The 19,127-nt window shown below is 41.2% G+C and overlaps 1 protein-coding gene across 7 annotated transcripts in view; it reads right to left on the bottom strand.

The window, feature by feature from the left end:
- Nucleotides 1-19,127, bottom strand: part of ccdc88ab (coiled-coil and HOOK domain protein 88ab) — a 70,110-nt gene that overhangs the window by 50,226 nt on the left and 757 nt on the right. For all 7 annotated transcript variants that reach the window (XR_013503323.1, XR_013503324.1, XR_013503325.1 and 4 more), the window contains exons 2-3: nucleotides 18,967-19,067; nucleotides 8,722-8,830 (exon numbers count right to left, since the gene is read on the bottom strand). Coding sequence is in view for 4 of the 7 variants with exons in the window: in XM_078272955.1 (XP_078129081.1) it covers nucleotides 8,722-8,830; nucleotides 18,967-19,067 (210 nt within the window). In the remaining 3 variants the exon portion in view is untranslated. The remainder of the gene's footprint in view (nucleotides 1-8,721; nucleotides 8,831-18,966; nucleotides 19,068-19,127) is intronic.

Below are 19,127 nucleotides of genomic sequence, written 5' to 3'. Positions count from 1 at the left end.
CTGAGGCTGAACGAGTGGATAGGTTGATCCTGCTGCTCGCCTTAAAAAAGGTGGAGGCAGGTGGGCTGGGGAAGCCCGACCCCTCCACCCCAACCCCATTACCCCAGGGCTCTGCTTCACATTCACACTGCCTGGAAAGGTTCACATAATCACACATGCCATTCTATGCAATTTAAGTCAATGCAATTATTGCTCGCTTTAAGCCATCGTTCAAATTAAGCATGATTGTTTCTGCGGATTGTTTTTTCAACTCTAAATCTACCGTTTTGTATTTGGTTTAGTTTGCTTAATAGCTTCGTTGGACTTAACTTGCAGAGCAGCTGTGATAAAAAAAAAATAATAATAATTGCAATGGTGGTTTATTGTTAAATGTAAATGTGTTTACTTGCTACAACCTGGATGTTACTATAAAAAGTGGTCAATTTAATATGGGCTTTTTTTAAGATTATTTTTGGGGTTTTTAACTTTATTAGATAGTGACAGTGGATGGACGACTGGGATGACATGCAAAGAGCTGCAGCAAAGGACTCCGACTACATGGGGCGCACACCCTACTGGGTGAGCTAGAGATCGCCTCAAATGGGCTTCATTTTATCCACATTTTGTATTATTAAAAAGGTGCAACTGCTGAAATAAAAACAGTATACACCTTCAAACTACTTAAAATTTTGAATTTTAAGGCTGGATTTTATTTTTACAGCAGTTGTGGACACAACCCACATGCTCTAGTTCAGTGATCGAAAAGAAGAACCAAACTTCTAGAACTTCCCCTTAATACAGCAAAGTGCTAATGCCTATAAATAGCTCCATTTGAGCATATGGGAACCAACTCTCATAACTGCTGCAAATTCCCCTTCACAAGTACAGAAATGTATGCACACTGTTATTTTGGTGAGGCAATTTTTAGTTCCCACTAAGCCAATGTTCAGTTCCCACTCTGGGTTGTGATTATATGATGCGACTGGTGAGGGATTCTGGGTGTAAACGTAAACACCGCTCAACATGAAGTTGAAAGTTGAAAAACAGTGGGGATGGCTGTGTACAAATATGTCTCAGGATAAGGGAGTGCCTGTTTACAGTATGCAGCTAACTAGAAAGCCGGCGGCAGAATACTTCCCGTGTCGTTTGAAATCAGAAAAAGTAGAATGTATGACGGTTCAGAATTAATCATATTAATGATAGGAATATGAAAGCAGAAAAAGCTTTGATTTTAATCAATTCAATTTGCTTTTCATCAGGCTGAATCAAACTATACTGAACAATTGTAAGCTTGTTCAAATCAGCTTGTTTTTTTGCCATATACTTAATCTAACAAGAAACCAGTAACGGATATCAACTTTTAGCTGCGCTGCACAATGAAGCTAAACGATAGTCCTTAGTCATATAGTCAGGTATTTGATACGGGACATGATGTCTGGTAGTGGTCATTTTCTTAAGTGATCCTGCAATTTTTCTTATTGTGCTGCTAAACAGTATTTATAACTACTCAAAATCAAAACACAGTTATGGTTATATAGGAACAGAACAAAGAATAAACAAGGATTAAAAGCTTAAAAAAAAAAAAAGTTTATTTTATGGCTTGAGCCAGCTAATTCACCTCTGAACTTCATTATACTCTACTCCATGTCTATGTGATTGTTTAAAAACATAGCTAGCTGGCTAGTTAGCTATGTGTGTTAGCTGCTGCACCATCATCAACAGGATATTCAGACTAACTAGCATGTGAGTCTGCATGAAATTTAGCCTGCAGCTACAAGCACATGCCCTAATAAACTGATTTGGCCATGACTGATGCTGAAAGGAGCAGCCAGACAAGAAGTCAATAGGGAATTCCAGACTTATAAAACAAACATAAAAACTATTTGTATATTTTAAACGAATTCTAGTTGAAGGCAATAAAATAAATGCTGGCTTGAGGCAAAAGCTGTAACAACAAGGATTCTCGTCTCCATTTTTGATGAAGTCAAACAACAATCATCCATAGCTGCAGTATGTTGGTAGCAGACTGTGTGCATGTATGCATGTGAGTGAGTGTACTGTATTGGTGTTTCAGCTTCACTCTAGCCCAGGAACAGAGCATCTTTGTGAGGCTTTAGGTCAAGAAGTAAAAAAGCTAGTCTCTTAAGCCCCAAACCAGCCACAAGTTGAGCACGCTGAATTCCTAAATTCTTCTTCATCTGAAGAAATACTTAACTGGGTAGAACATTTGCAGAAAAATAAGTTAGCATATGACATTTTAGATTTTAGTGGGTCAGAAAAAAAGGCCTAGGGGCATCAAATCCAACTATTCTCAGGCTGGTCTCAACATATCCTAAATATGATAACAAATGAAACAAAGGCCTGATCACCTATCCAACATTATCTATTCTCAGAGCCTTGCCAAAGAACCTTGCAAAGCTTTAGGGCAAGGCCCGCTCAGCATGAATGGTGCCCTCTGTCACCCTTTAAACAGTCAAAACTGAGCTCCCAGCCTTAACGCCACACCCCAAACCAAAGCAGTTGCAAACAGAGGACAGAACTGCTCTTATTTCCAAAAGTAACATCTTGAGCTTTTTAAAAAGGATGGGAGCAGAGAGAAATGTTGCTTTTAACTGCACAACAGTGCACATCAGCCTATAATAACACACATTTATATTAAATAACATCCAGTGGAGCTTAAAGATTTTTATAAAACTGTTACAACTTAAGTACTCACATTTTTGCCATTGAAAAAAGGTATCACCATCCCATCAATTTGAATTAATAGTTTGGACATAAATGGCCCCAGATGCTGTCCGAGCCGGATTTTCATAAACCAGGACAATACCATAAACCGGGATTCACTTTGCAAGCTTTGAGAAAAGCCAGGAAAAGCCCAAAGGATTTAGTATTACACCTTACATAAGAATTCCATACCAAGGCCACAAAATTACAAAGGAGGCCATTATATATTTGGACTGATCACCAGAAAAATGAAACCTTCAGTGAACTCTGCTGTACAGAAATGACCAAGTAACTGGAAAAGTCAATAACCTACTCAGGAAACAGAAATGCGATAATTGCTAGCATGAACATTTACTCTCACTAACGGTTAGGAAATATTTTACTACAATCATATTTGCTTCTATGCAACATTAAAATCATACCGACAAGCAAACACACACACACACGCTTACAGCTGTTAAAGTCTGAAGCCTGTCTAGACATTTACCTCCTCCTACACAATCTACTGTACCAGAACAATAACAGAGACTTTGATCACACACGCACGCACAGCCCAAGAGAGCAATGAAATAAAAAACCTTATTATTGAAATTCTTGTCTTGCACTAATTCACATTTCACAACCTCTGGATAAAGTCAATCTCCACTGGTTTTCCATGTGGAAAATGTCACACACATGCTGCTAGGATTACATCTCGCATAGAAGTGAAGGGGCCGGGAGGAGGAGTAGAAAAGTAGGTAGGTAATGGATGGGGGAGGAAATGCCCTCAACTGTCTGCCTCTGACGGTTCAGGAAGGTTAATGAATTAGTCATTTCTTGACACCAGAGGAACCTTTGGGAGGAAGGAGGAGGGGAAGACTTTATTGAATTGGAGCCCTTGCTGACGCGCCAGACACTCCAAATGAAATATAGAGCTTGTATAGAAGAGACAACATATCTATGGACACCAGTTCACAGTAGCCTTCTGTTAGACATTGACTTTATGTGATTAAATTCAGCTCATGTTGATGCATTTAGGTTTGTCTCAGTCCTCTTATGTTCAATGAAGAAAACATACTGACTATTAGCTCTGTGACATACAATGATATCCTTACCTAGAGAATGGTTTCCAACTGATTCTGGGAAAATCTAGTTAAAAAGAGTTGAAGTGAGATCAATTTATTGAATCACAGGAAGCAAGTAACCATGCAAGGCTTCCACTCACTCCAAGTCCTCTTTCAAAGTGCTGAGTAGAACAGTAAATTGAAAACCTGCTAAGTCCATTAGCCTAAGACCTGAATGGTTCCGTCTTCATCCATATGGCTCTGGAAATCTGAAACCGATAAGCGACAAAACAACCACAGGAAAAGGAGACTACCACAAAACCACATATCAAAGCCAATTTTCCTCCTCATTACCCCAATAAGAACCAGCTCATTTTGACTTTAAAGCAGTAACTGTGTGCGTGTAGGTACAGTGTGATCCATAAGTAAGTATTCAGACACATTTCCTGCGGTTTTGGCTCTGTGCTACAGCCCATTTTATATATTGAAAAAAATGACTAAAAGGTTAAAGAGCTGACTTTCAGCTTCAAGAGTGTTTGAGACTAGGGATGTCACGAGAACCGATACTTCGGTACCAAAATTCTGAAAACGTGCCGGTACTCATTTTTCCAGGTACCAGGGGATGCAATCCTTCCGGACCTGACAGGGGCAGTATATACGCCTAACGTTAAAAATGTTCTAGACTGCCGCTAAATGCTGAAGAAGAACACCGACCAGCACGGAAAAACAGCAAATAGCCCCTCACCTCCCTGTACGGCTTGACCGCGTTCAGCTTATGGCTTTACCGTACATCTACGGTGACGGCTGGAACTCCCAAACCGCAAGTGAGTCTATTTCTCTCTGCCGTTGTCTATCACAACCCAACGTGTGCTCTGATGGCGCTTGTTTCAACGGACCTCTATAACATCAGTTAACTTTAACCAGCCCGGTTCTTTGTGAAAAACTACAACGGCTGAGAGAAACAGACTGTTACTGTAAACATGCTTGCTGTCTGGGAGTCCCGGGTGAACTCATGAAAGACGGTACCGTACGCTGGCTGTGTGGTGATGCCAGGCTTCAAAGCAACGGGCTGGGGGGTCCAGAAGACTGACGTTTTTGTAAATCACGCTCTCCTTGCCTCCTCCACACCATAACAGAAAGTTGAAATTAAAAGAAAACACTGAAAAGAAGAGTGACATGATGCTGCTGCCCCCCCCCAATATTTAAATAAAGGAATTAATGTTTAATGTAAAGTATCCCCCCCACACACACACACACACACACACACCCTCCCCCCTTGGTATTGACTTTAGTATCGAGTACTTTTTTGGTACCGGTACTGAATACTAGATTTTTGCTATTGTGACATCCCTATTTGAGACGTCTATTTTGGGTGAACAATGCAGGGCATGTAGCTCTTTTCATATGGCGTTTTTCCATTACATGGTACCTGCTCGACTCGCCTCGACAAACTGCGCGTCCGTTTTCCATTGCAGATTTTAGTACCGCCTCAGCGTGGTTGGTCGTCTTATATAGCGGCGCCGCAGTAAACTGCCGTGACCTAACGCGACACACACACACACACACAGAACGTGGAAGGTGTGTTGTTGTTACCACAGTCAGAAGACACATTTTGTTTCAAATGAAGCTGGAGGCAGCAAAAACACTGCTGGCTAAACGATTTAAAAATGGCAGGTTTGTTCAGAACACCCCCCGTCTGTCGCTTTCACGTCACCTTTTGGTATCGGCTCAGCTCGCTTGGAACCTCGACTGAGGTGGTACTAAAAAAAAAAAAAAGTACCTGTTAGCAGGTAACATACTTTTTTTCGTAATGGAAAACCAAAAAAGGTGAGTAGAGTCGAGGCGAGCAGAGCAGGTACCATGTAATGGAAAAGCGCCAATACAGTGCCCCTCTAATGTTTTTTGAACAGCACCGCTGGTATGTCAACTAAACTCAAACTCTTTGGCCAAAAAGTACCGATAGCCCCATGTAAACTAGACAACTAAGAACCACATAATGATACAGTCTGGCTTTTGTCTAAATTACAGTAAAAATATCAGTGGGTGGTTAAGTCCCTGAAAGGCCATCAAGGGGGCAGACAGACACACAGCAAGGACAGCAGGGAACTATGGGGGGTTTAAATCTGTAGGTGGTCTCTGTGAGGCAGAGCCTGCAGACACAAGTGGCTGAACAATAGTGTGACCAGGAGGTCAACAGAGCGATGCAGCTACAATCAGAAGATTAACGAAACACCATAGGAGGAACAAGAGTTTCATTGTTGGCTTTAAATGTCCTCCTAAAGCTAAAACAACTCAGATTACTCAACTGCAATGTAGTCTATGTGTTTATGCCTGCAAAACAAAAAAAATGCAATTTTTTCCCTTTATTAAGAGCTCTAAAATAACACCCGTTTGCCAATGTCATTAAATCATCCTCCTTAAATAACTACACTAAAAAAAAAGTACTGACAATGCAACTGAAAGTAAATATATTTTACAATGTTTTTACAAAGTTTACAATGTCCACATCCTTGCAATAGACTATTTTCAGTAATGTTTTCAGTAATGTCCTGTCCCTAACTGAGTAACGAAGTTGCCCTCAGGTAATGTCCTTAACCCTTCTTGTCATCTCATCATCCACTGACTCTTCTGGTCACCGACTCTTAGAGCGATAAGTGTGAGTGTGTGCGCCTAGTGGAGCTTTTGTAGGCTTATAAACGTCAAAGTCTACACAATAGGCGGATTGTTTAAATAAGATGATGAGCGGCTAACAGGATGTTAGGACCAGGGCAAACTAGATCTAACATAGCAGTTAACCAACCAGTGACACTCTTAACTTGATCTCAGGGGCGAAACTAAAGATGGATCTTGAGATTCAGAAACAGCAGATTTATTAACAATATAAAAACGCCTAAAAACAACAACCACCTTAAGAACTGTTTTGTCTTATTCCAGTACTATAAAGTTACAAAGAAGATGTATTAGATCCAGCTAAAAGTAGGCCGTAAAAATCACCGTTTCTCCATTTCATACTGAATAATACCATATTATGTGATAAGTAAGTGCCTCTGCACACAGCCACAGCCCCTGAGGATATGGGTCACAGTCCTAGGTCTGAAGTGTGGGAAATATGTTGCTCAGTGCGACTCCTCGGCCATGATAATATCCTTAAACTGACTGCACTGTCGCAACAGCATGCTGGGTCATGCTCAATTCGTGGTTATCATACACACAGTTGAGACACTGTTGCAGCAATGTAATGAATCATAACCTCTCTGGATTGGTTCAATTCGCTAAACTCATTAGGTTTGGATTAACAGTTACACAGTTAAGAATTGACACAGTGCATTTGAGCAGTATGATATGACAGCAGTCTGAACATTTTTTAAAAAGAAATTAAATTTAAATCAAAGAACTGCACAACTGTTACAGCAACTTGACATTTGGTTGTGTGTACCATGTTTGTTCTCATTTGTGTTGAATTTACATTGTTGTGTAGAATACCAGCTGTGTAGAATACCAGCAGAAACCACCACACATTGTTAATCTTGACACCTTACATTTCAAAATTACTTGACAATAAGAAGGATATGATGTCACCATAACGCACGATAAGAGATTCCATTAATCTGCACAATGCAGAGAAAACTAGGAGCATGTTCTATCAAGCCCAGCAGTATAGCATCTACATGTATTCGGACTTATTCAGTCTCAGACACACAGAGTGAAATGGAAAATAGATTAGGATTAAATCAAATATTTGGCATCTAGCCTTAGACATGGGGTGTAAACTGTAAAAGTTGTATGACAGGCAAATCAAATCAATCATGTAGCATGCTATTTGTGTGCTCTGCAAAGTTGACTATGTGGTTAAGAGATGGTCCAGGATGCATGTGTAGTATGAACACAACATTTTCCTGACCAATTGTAGATCAATGCATTACTCCCTCGTGCATTTACAGCTTTCCACATGTGATCAGATCACCAAATGTGCATTGGAGTGCTGCATGTGAGAAGTGTGGGGCTCACTTTCTGATATCGTGTAATCAGGGTGCCCATCTTTTCTCCATATTTACTCCCCCACACTTCCTCCTCCACTTTCTCTTGAAGTCTCAATCATTTCCTTTAGTAAATGTAATGACAAACTGTGGTGAGAGATTTAAACGACATGTTTCAGGGCCTGATGGGCCGCTACCGTGCTAAGCAGTAAACACACACACTGAACATGAGATAAGACTTCACTACATGTGACTTGGTGTGATTCTATCACCTTCACATATCTCTGACTAAAGCTTAAGGCATTATGGTAATGCTGTGAGCTGCTTTTTGTAGTTTTGTTTTCTTTCTGTAACACCTGAGACCAATTGAGGCGTATAGTATATCAGGATCATCATCCAAGACGGACTGCTTAAGATTAATTTTGAGATACAAAGAGAAAAGCAAATTCATTGAATGATTTATCAGAGAAAGCGGGAGAGGCAGATCAGTGGCTTCATGTGTTTCACATTCCTGATGTCTCTGTATATTCACTGGGCCCTCTCTGGCATCTGGATGGGGGTCATAATGCCACATCATACGCAGCCACACACATACACATCTGCAAATACATCTCTGTTTATACTGCAGAGTCTGTATGTGGCATGTGCTCGTGTGGAAAGATTTAATTCTATATGTGCGAGTAAAGCTTTGTTCACTGTAACCTAAGGGGTAAAAAAAGAAATCTACTGTTTGAATGCAGACCACCCCATACCACCCCAGGCATAAGGGAACATGGGGACCGAGTGTACAGCTTTACTTAGAGCCAAGCTTTAGCCCAAGCCACGCATTAACATGTTTATGCAAGTTATTTATCATGATTTTAACCCAGAGATTCTGCACAAAAACAGCTCTCAACTTTCACATGGACACTGTTGGACAACCTTAACTTTTGATCAAGCAAAAAGAGGTACATGCGATATCTGACTTTGCAGCTTGTTCAGCCAGAAAGAAAACTTACCTGATAGTAGGCTTTAATCTGCCTGATGAGAATAGAAAGGTTCTGGATGCGCAGTGTTGCGTCATTGTTCACCTTCTTGTTGGTCCTCTGCACCGTGGCCTTAGGATTTCTGTGTGAAAAAATGGCATACTGTTATTTTATCTGTTTGTAGCAAAGATAAATATCAGTTGAAGATGTAGACATAAACACTTTTAAACAAATTCTAAGCATGTGTTACTAGGTTGTTTGAAACGTTTGTGTTTCAGTTTGACACCATGTTGCTCTATGCGATGTAACAAGCATGTGTTTGGCTAAAATCATTAGCAGCACAGTGACAATGGACCCTTGTCCAAGTAGGGGCAATGCCATAACCATGTTAAAGAAAACACAGACACATTCAAAGACAGAGCAACATTGAAATGCCGCCCCTTACATAAATCTGGTGGCACCAATGTTTCAGACAGTGCCTCCACCATTAACATCAAAAGTCTTTGTGAAACATTTAAATGTTCAAGCTACATTGGACTGAACATGAAATTCTACAAGAGACCCTCTGTAGACTGTACCTCAAAATACTGAGAATTTCCTTATGGTAAAGAGAGCATGTATTTCAGTAATTCTGACCTTTAACCATTATCTCCATTTATCTCATCAGTCTGAATCAAAGAGAAGAAGTATCTTTTTAGTGCCTGCAGAAGAGAGAGCCTGTTTATCCGACTGTTTTGCCCAAGGGACATTAAAAAGAGCATGCACGACAACTGATGTTATTACGGGTGTCAACATGTTTTAGTGAGCCTCGCAGACATTCCACAAACTCACACAGTACCACCTCCCCAGCTGTTGTTATATACAACAATCCAAACTACTATTTGCATATCTATGGCAAATACCAGTACCAAACCTAATTTAATCTAAAACCTCTTTAAACCAGTTAGTGACAAAATAATTGGCGGAACCAACTAATGCAAAGAGATGGCAATTTGCGTCTTTTTGTCTCTTTGGATGATTGACATGCCAACTACCTGCCAGGCACATGGTCAGTACTAATCAGAAGTCAGCTTTTAATTGTTCTATGTTTTAACTGTAAAGTTGCAATGTAAGGAGGGCTTCTTAACTGCTACCTTTGGCAGCATGAGTGGCATTTAATAAAAGCTCTCTGAAATGGCAATTTTTGTATATTTACAAGTTAAACTGCCTTTATATGATATCTATCGATCCCCTGAGGGAAGGTCCTATTTCCTAGACTCCCTACTTGACAGAACAGAGGTGGTGACAAAGCATCAACCCTAGAGCTGATATGGTTCCCCCCCCCGAGTAGCAGAGGGACACTTTAAAAAGGCAGACACTCGCTGTCATGCTTTAAGTATCCGTTTCATGCCAGTGGGATCCCATTACATTTATAGTTGAAAGATTATACAATCAAATATCGAGATAAACATAATTTGTATCTATTTGAACCAATGTCTTTCTACAGAAAAGAAACGGGACATGAATTTGACTGTTCATACAGACATAAAATGTTTTAGATTTAGATTATTAGCCAAACGTTTTGACAGTCAGTCATCCTCCGTCTACCATTCATCGAGCCTATGAAGGAAAACTAGGAAAAATCCCATCCACCCCGCCTAAAAAAAAACAACTACCCTCTAATTAATTTATGATACACTTGCTTTGGGATTGTCTGGGAAAACAACACTACTTATGTATTTCATATTTGTAGAGCCTTACACCCACACTGTTAAAGAGCAGCTCTCTTTTTCATGATATGCACTTCAGACTTCAAAGCATGTTCATCCCATGACCTATATATGAGGGTCAACATGCTCCATGTAGGGGGGAGGAGAGTCCTGGCTGCTTGTGAATGTATGCATGCAGTGTGTAGCACATGTGTAGTCATGCATGTGTGTGCATGTCTGCATCTGCACTCTAGAATAGCGTGTCTGTATACTCAAATGTTCAATCAAGTTTAATCTCGAAACACCATAAAGACAGTAAACAGTCAAGATTGTTTTTGTCTGTCTTGTTCTGGTTGAGAGACAAGGTCAAAGGCGAAGGATTCTTTATCATCCTCAAGGACATTTAGCTTGGTGGAAGCTTGGAGTCACACAGGACTTCTGGTTGAATGGGTCTTCCTAATCACTTTACCATATTGCTGCCCTGTTTCCACTAAGACTGATTAAACATAGGCTACATCTATTTCATATAAAACCAAACATTTTTTTTATTTTTTTATTTTTTTATTACCTGCTTCATGTAGTTCTAAACGAACATAGGGTCAGTTTCAGCAAATATGACAAAGTTTTATAAAGCTTACCTACTGCACCTTTAAGGCTTAGTAGCTTAATTCTTAAATAACAGTCTAATATAATAATAAGCCTATAATGTTAGACCAAGAAAAATGGCAGAATGCCCGTTTCATAAATCAACCGGCTGCAGTGTGGATAGAATAGAATAGAATATATCTTTATTGTCCACCAGGGTGGAAATTTGTCTTTGGACCAGCCTCCACCGATATACACACCCAACACACACACCCACCCCCACACACACAATCATGCTAATCAGAAGGACACAGGGTTCTTTTTAATACTTGTCTAAATTAACAGTCATGGGACCTCCCCATCTCCCCCCTCCACACACGCTCTGCCCCTTTGGAGGTCCATAGTAGGGGGTCTATTTAACCCGTTAATTAAAAAGCACAGAGGAGGTTGTAATCCTGTCAGGGCGAGGAGAGTCATGTGGTGGATGTGGTGTGTGTATAATAGAGAGAGAAAGAGACTGAAAGAGCGAGGAAAGTGTTGCCCATTCACACACACATTCACACATTCCTTCACCATCAGTCTGCCAAGAACATGGCGGCCACAACAACATGAGCATGCAACACCACACAATCCACCCCTCGTTTCTTTGGCTCGGATGCCAAGCATACAAGCACGCGACTGGCCGACCTCCCCTGTGGATCACCAGGAAAATAAATACAGGGCCTTAGAACGGTAACTGGGGTAAAAAATGACCATTATTGCCTCCATCCCTGTTCCTGCTGATATAGTAAAACCTAAGACTTAAAATAGACACATAGATTAGACATAGACAGGCAGAAGGCCAGCTAAGCAGCCAGCAAGGCAGACAACTAGTGAGCAAGTCAGCCAGACGGCCAGTCAATAAGCCCGTTCGTCGGTGCTGTCAATAGGCACTGCAGCCTTATGTAGAGCCTAGGGCCACTGGGCTTTCTCCTCTCATCTCCTGGCTTTGATTGGCTGGATAGGTTAGGGAGTAGTGTTAACCTATATATGACAGGCAACATTACAGTCAACATGGGCAGCCAGGCAGACACACACACACACAGAGTAGGCTAAATGCGCACACACAAAAGAAAAAAAATGGCAGGCTACATTCGGCCACGTGTTGGGGATAGAGCTTATGAGCTGTACTGTCCAAACACAGCGGGGGAGTGACACACACACACACACACACACACACTTCTGTGGGTCTGTTTCTGAAACATCCACATTACAAATGAAAACTGGACACTAACCCACCACAACAAACTGGAACTGAACAAAATTTGAAAAGACAAAATGTTAACCTATGTGTCCTAATACGCCTCAGTAAATGCACTTCAATCAATTACGCAGATCAAAGTAGGACTTTCATTAACCCATTGCCATGCCTTGTAGAAATGCCACTAACCCAACAATCAAAGTTTACATTATTTTTTGATTGTGAAGTTTCCTAGTAGCCGATAGGAAATATGACTTGGAAAATTAATTGTCATATTGAATGAATTTACAGGGTTTTGTGTTGAATTTTACCAAATACTTAAGGTGCTCTAAGCGATGTCATGCCTTTTTTAGGCTACAACATTTTTTGTCACATACAGCAAACATTTCCTCACTATCCGCTAGCTGCCTGTGCCCTGAACACACTGTAAAAAAAACGCGGTCTCTGTAGACAGCCCAGGCTCCACAAACGGCAACAAAAACAAACTGCGCCAACCTGCACCACGAAACATAACGAAACAAACAGTGTTCGGGATGAGGAGGAGGGAGGGGCGAGCTAGCCTCCGTTTTGTTTGACAATACTCAACGTCAACAAGAAGTGACGTCTTCCAACATCGCTTAAGGCACCTTTCTGTTTGTTATGTTATGTTTCGTGGTGCAGGTTGGCGCAGTTTGTTTTTGTTGGCGTTTGTGGAGCCTGGCCTGTCTACAGAGACCGTGTTTTTTTTATTATCTTATTTTAAATTATAATCAAATCTTGTTATGCTGGAGTGCATGTTAACACAATGACTGCCTTTCCAAATGGAAGCTTGTTAGTAGAGTAAGCACAAACAGGCAGGCTAACCAGTACTTTTACAAATGCAATTAAGTTCAAACTAGTGAAGAACAAGGTGATGACCTTAGAACATCATATGTAATGATGGCACCATCCTTCTACCTCCAATTTAGGGCAGGTATGCATAGGCTATTATATTAGCATACCATATCAAAAAATATACAAAGTATGTAATTCAATGGGTACACAGCATCAACTATCAGTTTGTAATATGACAGCAATATTACAAAACATAACACGTTAGTATTGCAAGTATGTCAATATTTTATATTAGGCTATCATGCAGACCTAATGCTCAAGATCACTGCATCCTATTTTCTCACCCCCCACCCTTTTCCCATGAGAACTGTAGTATACAAACAGCCCAGTGAGGATCTGACCATTGGTAAGTGGTTCTCATCATCCTATTTCCTTGTCACTGACTCATTTCTCTTTGTCTTTCTGTTTCCACAGGGCCTCTTCCCATTCCTCTCCTCTGCTGTTGCATCCATAGGGACTGCCCAACTGGATGTGACGTGATGCATTACTTTGTACTGGACTACAAGCACTTAGACCATAAACATTGAAATGCAATTCAAGGTCTCGAACAATAGGCAAAATTGCTTGTATCATAATGGCTCACAAAGTAAACCTACCAAGATGTACAATTCCTTTAGTGTGACAACATAGTCAGGCCATAATCACTACTCGGAGTTCCTCTTTATTAACTTTTTTAATGTTGTATTTGGTCACTGATTAATTCTACTGTGCTGTTAATTCCGAACGTTAAGCTGCGGTTAATGAAACTCAACACTTCCTGCAGATGCTTCACAGCAAAAGTCCTCCAGGGAACAGAAGGGATTATGCCCTCTGCGCTACAGAAGGCCTGTAACATGAAGCAGACGGAGGAAGTGTTGAGTTTGCATTATTTGATCAAGTATAATCAAATATAAAGCAAGGGAAATGGGAAATATGAAATAAAAACCTGTCTAACAAGATCTTGATCTCAAATAATATATAAATAATATTTATTTTACAGTATTCTAATTTCTGTTTACATGCTCCTAAATTAATGATACAAGCCAAAAACACAATGTCAAATTGTTGTGGGCTGCGATTCATTCGTAGTCAATTGAAATGCAGCACTATGGACAGGTCAAAAGTCTGTCTATGCCTTTTCCTGACGCATGCTGAACATGGTCCTGAAAATACATTACTTTAAATATCAACCACAGTAAATCAGATTGACTTCGAATTGCTAGGGTCGAGAAACTAATAGCAAACCGGTCTCTAAAATCCTGAAATGGTCCCTGTGGGGTTTAACATGTCCTTGGTGGTGGGATTTTGAGTGCCTCACATTAACACAACCTTGTTAAAGTGTTGTGCTCTCAATGTCACAGCTGCTGTTTCCTGTCTGACTTGATATACATCCTCCTACTAGACAGACACAGCAAGGATGGCATGAGACAAAGATTATTATGCAAGTTGCCAGATTAATATGCGACTATACACTCTGATGACGAGGGCCGTGGACCCCACGGTCCAGGCGGCAGCAGTGGGAGAACCGAACAGAATGACACACCAGCCAGCAGCTCTGCCTGCCTCTTTTCTCTAGTCCAGCTGGAATCCCAAAAATGTCTGCTGTAACTAGCCCTAGAGAAAGCAACAAAGGCTTCAACATGCTGTTCAAAGAAAACAGAGGAGGGAAAGGGGAGAGAGAGCGAGAGAGGTGAGGCATGAACAGAAAAGAGACGCATAGATGAAGAAGAAAAAGACAGAAAGTAGAGTAGCAAAAGGAGTTGAGACATGATGAGACAAAAAGTGAGACAAATGAGTTGACGGAGAGGGAAGAGAGAAAAACAACATGAGTCTTAGGACAAGAAGCATAGTCCAATCTGTGGCTGCAACTAACAGTTATTTTCATTATCATTAAATCTGCAGATTATTTTCTGCATAAAACAGCCATGCCAGTTTCCTGGAATCCAAGGTAATGTTTTGGAATGTCTCGTTTTGTCCGATAAAAAATTCAAAATTCAAAGATATGGACGCAAATTCTTAAATTTGAGAGGCTGGAACCAGCAAATTAATGCAGCCTTTTTCTAGATACTGAATGTTATATGAAACATTGCCAGATGGCTGTCTAACCTCATAATATTCTACAAAAGCAACAAAGCCACTTAAAAGCATGAGCACAATGTAGCCTCCATGTTAGTATAACAATTACTAGAGAGTCAAATTATGCATTTGATAGTCTACAAAAGACCAACTAGGTCCAGGGCTTAAACCAACATATGCCATTCAGTGTTGTCCCTCCACACCAAAACTCTTCTACAGAGCTCATTGGTCGAGTGTTTTTGTGTATGCATGAAGTGTCGAAAAGCCAATTCCAACATAAAGGGAAGTGATGATTGACATAGTGAGGACTACATCCTGTGTATGTGAGCCTACAATGTGGATTTACTGTAATGTGGCCTTGAGAGAAAAACAGGCTTTCAAATCTGCATTCAGTACTAGATTCATAGTCACTGACTCATAGGTTTAGGCTACAGCTTTATGGTAGACAACCACTGGCAAGCACCCTCTACTGCATGTTATAAGCAGAAAAAAAATAGGCAGATGAAAATGCTGGAAGCGAGTAACATTCACGTTCTTTTATACTCTCTCGTCAGCCCGTAGAGGATAGACTGACTGGTTCACCGAATAGGCCAATGAGCCAGCACGGCTCTACAGGATTGGCAGGAAAACAGAGAATTCAACTGGACAGTTGTCACTCTGACAAAACTTTAATTGGCCCCCCTCTTGCTGAGCGGGAAAACGAATTGGTTTGACAGCACTGAGGAGGCAATCTAATTGGCTAGGTAATGTCAGTCATAAGAGAGTGCGGGGGGGTGCCATCTGGGTGTCAGCAAACCGTTAGATAATCCTGGGGTCTCTCTTCTCCTCTCTCCCATGCTGCTACGATGACAACTGCTGCCAGCCTGTCTGCACTAAAGCCATACAGAGACATTCACACAGCAACACTACTACTTATACTACAACTGCTGACATCACCAGTAAAAATGTTAAATACGTTACTTTAGGACGGACCGTAAGTGTGAGTTTGTGAGAGACAAAAAAAATGTTTTGAGCGAAATAATTAAACCATGTTTAACAAGGTTTTGTGCACACATTAGCGTGCGCCGACTTTCATCTACCGATGTGTGTTTATCTTTGGGGTTATATCATCCACTCTGGAAGTCAAGTGTGTTTCTTGGCTGCTGAGAACATTTTCTTCAATGGCAGTGTCATAAGTGCTGAACACTAGCTTTTTCGCCGGTGTAAACAGTAGCTACTGATGGGAACACCAGCAGAGCCTTTTTAGCACGAACACATCAATAACAAGCAGCACAATGCCAACTAACACTCACTACCAAATATGTCAAGCTGTCAGAACGGAGGAGGTGAGGAAAAAACTAAATTAGTAAGTGAGAGTGTGTTTGTGGGAGCCCAAGAATTGGAATGGATACAATCCCTGTTAATTAAGAAGTTGGAAAACTCACCTGTGGTTTCTAAGCTACTTTTAATGAGTAACCGTGTAAGAGAGAGAGATGAAGAGAGGGAATGAGGCATTATTAAACTCCCATGTACAGTAATTCTTCCAGTCAACATACAGCTCTACATGTGAACAAACTTTGGATCATGTGGCCTGTTTCAACTACATTTCTGTATTTTAATACTGAATTTACACATTCAGTTAAAAATGAAAAGGGCAAGGAATAAAAAGATACAGCATATGTCTTTGATGACTGCCATCATCTAAAGCTCCCTGCTATAGCTGTTTAGACGCATGAGCTGTAACATAGCTTATGATAGTCTACTTTAGTTAGCTCAGCTTACTGGAGGTTTCCGCGTGGTGCTTGTAAAGTGGGAGAGGCAGACAAAAAGCAGTCTCACCAACCAACATAACATCTGACCAAAACTGTAGGCCTTTTGTGTGGGAGGGTGGCTGGTCAAGACGACTACCAACAGCTGCCTCAGTCCAAAAGAAACTGCACAGACGAAAAACACCCACAGATACACATACCCCCACGCAGGCACAGAAGCCCTACAGAAAAGCGCACACACACACACACACACACACACACACACACACAGCTGGCTGTGACTGGCAATCCCCGACATCCTGTCAGGCGATCACTAAGCCAGTCACAGTTAATTTCAGCTCAACTCTGGCTGTTCTGTACAGCAGCACTCAACACACCACAGAAAATTCCCATCCAGCTCATTCCATTTATGTGCAGACACAAATCCTACCAAGTGCCTGGTCAAACATCCCAGTCTTAATGTGTAGATCTGAGGAATTGCCATGTGGTTTAATTTGTCTTCTGCAGGTCACCCTCTGGCTTTTTCTTTGCATATATTCCCGGTCATGTTTAAGGTTTTTAACCATTTTGGTTAACCATTTTCTGTCTTGCTCATGCTTCCAACCCTTCCCCCCTCATATCCTTCCGGTTGCTTTCCACTATACAAAGTCCCATAGGGAAAAATGCTCTAAAAATATTGCTGACTTGTCTTGTTCATAATTTTGAAGAGGCTGTGTGTGGAAGATAAAAGACGCTCTTCTCTAATTGAACCTGCAGCGGCCTCCCTAAATGCTTTTTGGTTTTGAAGGATTCCTCTGAGAGTGTTCACGCAGCGTGGAGCAGTAGGAGGAGGAAAAACAAGCATGAGAAAGAGAGTTGGAAGATGTAGTTGAAACCTGAAGGTAGGCTGCTTAATGAAGTGATGCAGCCAGGCAGCAGGAGATCGAGGACAGTGGAAGAGGGCAGAGCAGGAGGAAGACGACACCAACTAGAGACAGGAAATGGCCTATCAGGGATAATCAGCTCCTCATGCAACACAGCTACAGCTTAACCCCTCTAAAAGACAATTTACACTGAATACTAAAAAGGTATACTCTGCACATGTAGAAATACAGAGACAAGCTTCCCCCTACCGACACAATTCTGCCAATCTAACCTTGGAATACGAGAGATACTGGAGCGAGGGGACACAAGAAGTTGCAACACATAATCTCTTCTGAGGTGAAAATCAACTCCACTGGGAGCCGGCTTGGTTGAACGCTCCTCTGACAGGGAAACGGGAGGAGTAAATGCTGACAGTGTGGATTGTGGCATTAGCGGAAAATGTGAAAAATTCCCCTGCAAGCGGGAAGTTGCAGCTTTAAGCCAGACAAAGGAATGGAAAGCTGTCTTCTCTGTCATGCTATATGTTAGGACGTTACTGGAAAGACAGACAGATTCAGACAGACATCGAATGCCTCATCATCTTGAGCATCCACCCTCTCTGTCTCGCACTATCAAGAGCTCTACCAACACATCTATTTTGTTCGCTTAAGGCTACTATTTCAATCTGCAGCACAGCAGGGTGAGCTTTGTAGTTTCCAGGGGCGGGTTGTCTTCCAGTCAGTTGCAGATGACAGTCTAGGGTGACTAAAAAAAACAAGGCTACTGGAAGTTGTGGAGCGGCTTTGTTGCCGCTTTGCACCAGGGATGCTTGGGAGCAAGCCACACAGCTTCAAGGGATCCTGACAACAACTGCCTGCAAAGGTTTCTGACAGTCTGACCCATGATTGCCCCCAATAAGGTCCCTTTGTGCTTAGCCTACATTCACTTCAGCAGACAATTTCAAGTGACTTCTTATAGAAATGCTTAATTTGCTCATGTGGTGATGCCCCAACTAAAAGCCCCAGTGTATCATTTGTTGTATCTGATCCACACCTACTGACCCAATCATTGAACAAACAAAATGAATATCTAACTATTGAAAGTGGATACTACATCATGCAGGTTTTAAAAGGTAAGCTACATACATCTGTTAACAAGCAAAAGGTCTGCATGCTCCTATTTGGCCAATCCTGTTACACTATGGTGGTGCAGGGGATAGATCTGTCACATTTCTCAAATTACTTACATCTCAAGCATTATTTCGTTCAGGTAAATCCCATCCACTAATTCAATATATTCCGATAATTGGGTGCCATCGACCAATGTCGCCTGCCCGACTGTCTTCACCTGGAAATAAATGAGACAACGCAAATAGGTGTTAAGACAATCAATAAGCATGCTTTCACA

This window comes from Sander vitreus, chromosome 17 (assembly GCF_031162955.1).
Source record: "Sander vitreus isolate 19-12246 chromosome 17, sanVit1, whole genome shotgun sequence".
In the NCBI taxonomy this organism is placed as follows: domain Eukaryota; kingdom Metazoa; phylum Chordata; class Actinopteri; order Perciformes; family Percidae; genus Sander; species Sander vitreus.
Note: the sequence above shows the minus strand (reverse complement) of the source record. Positions and strands in the feature narration are given on the sequence as shown.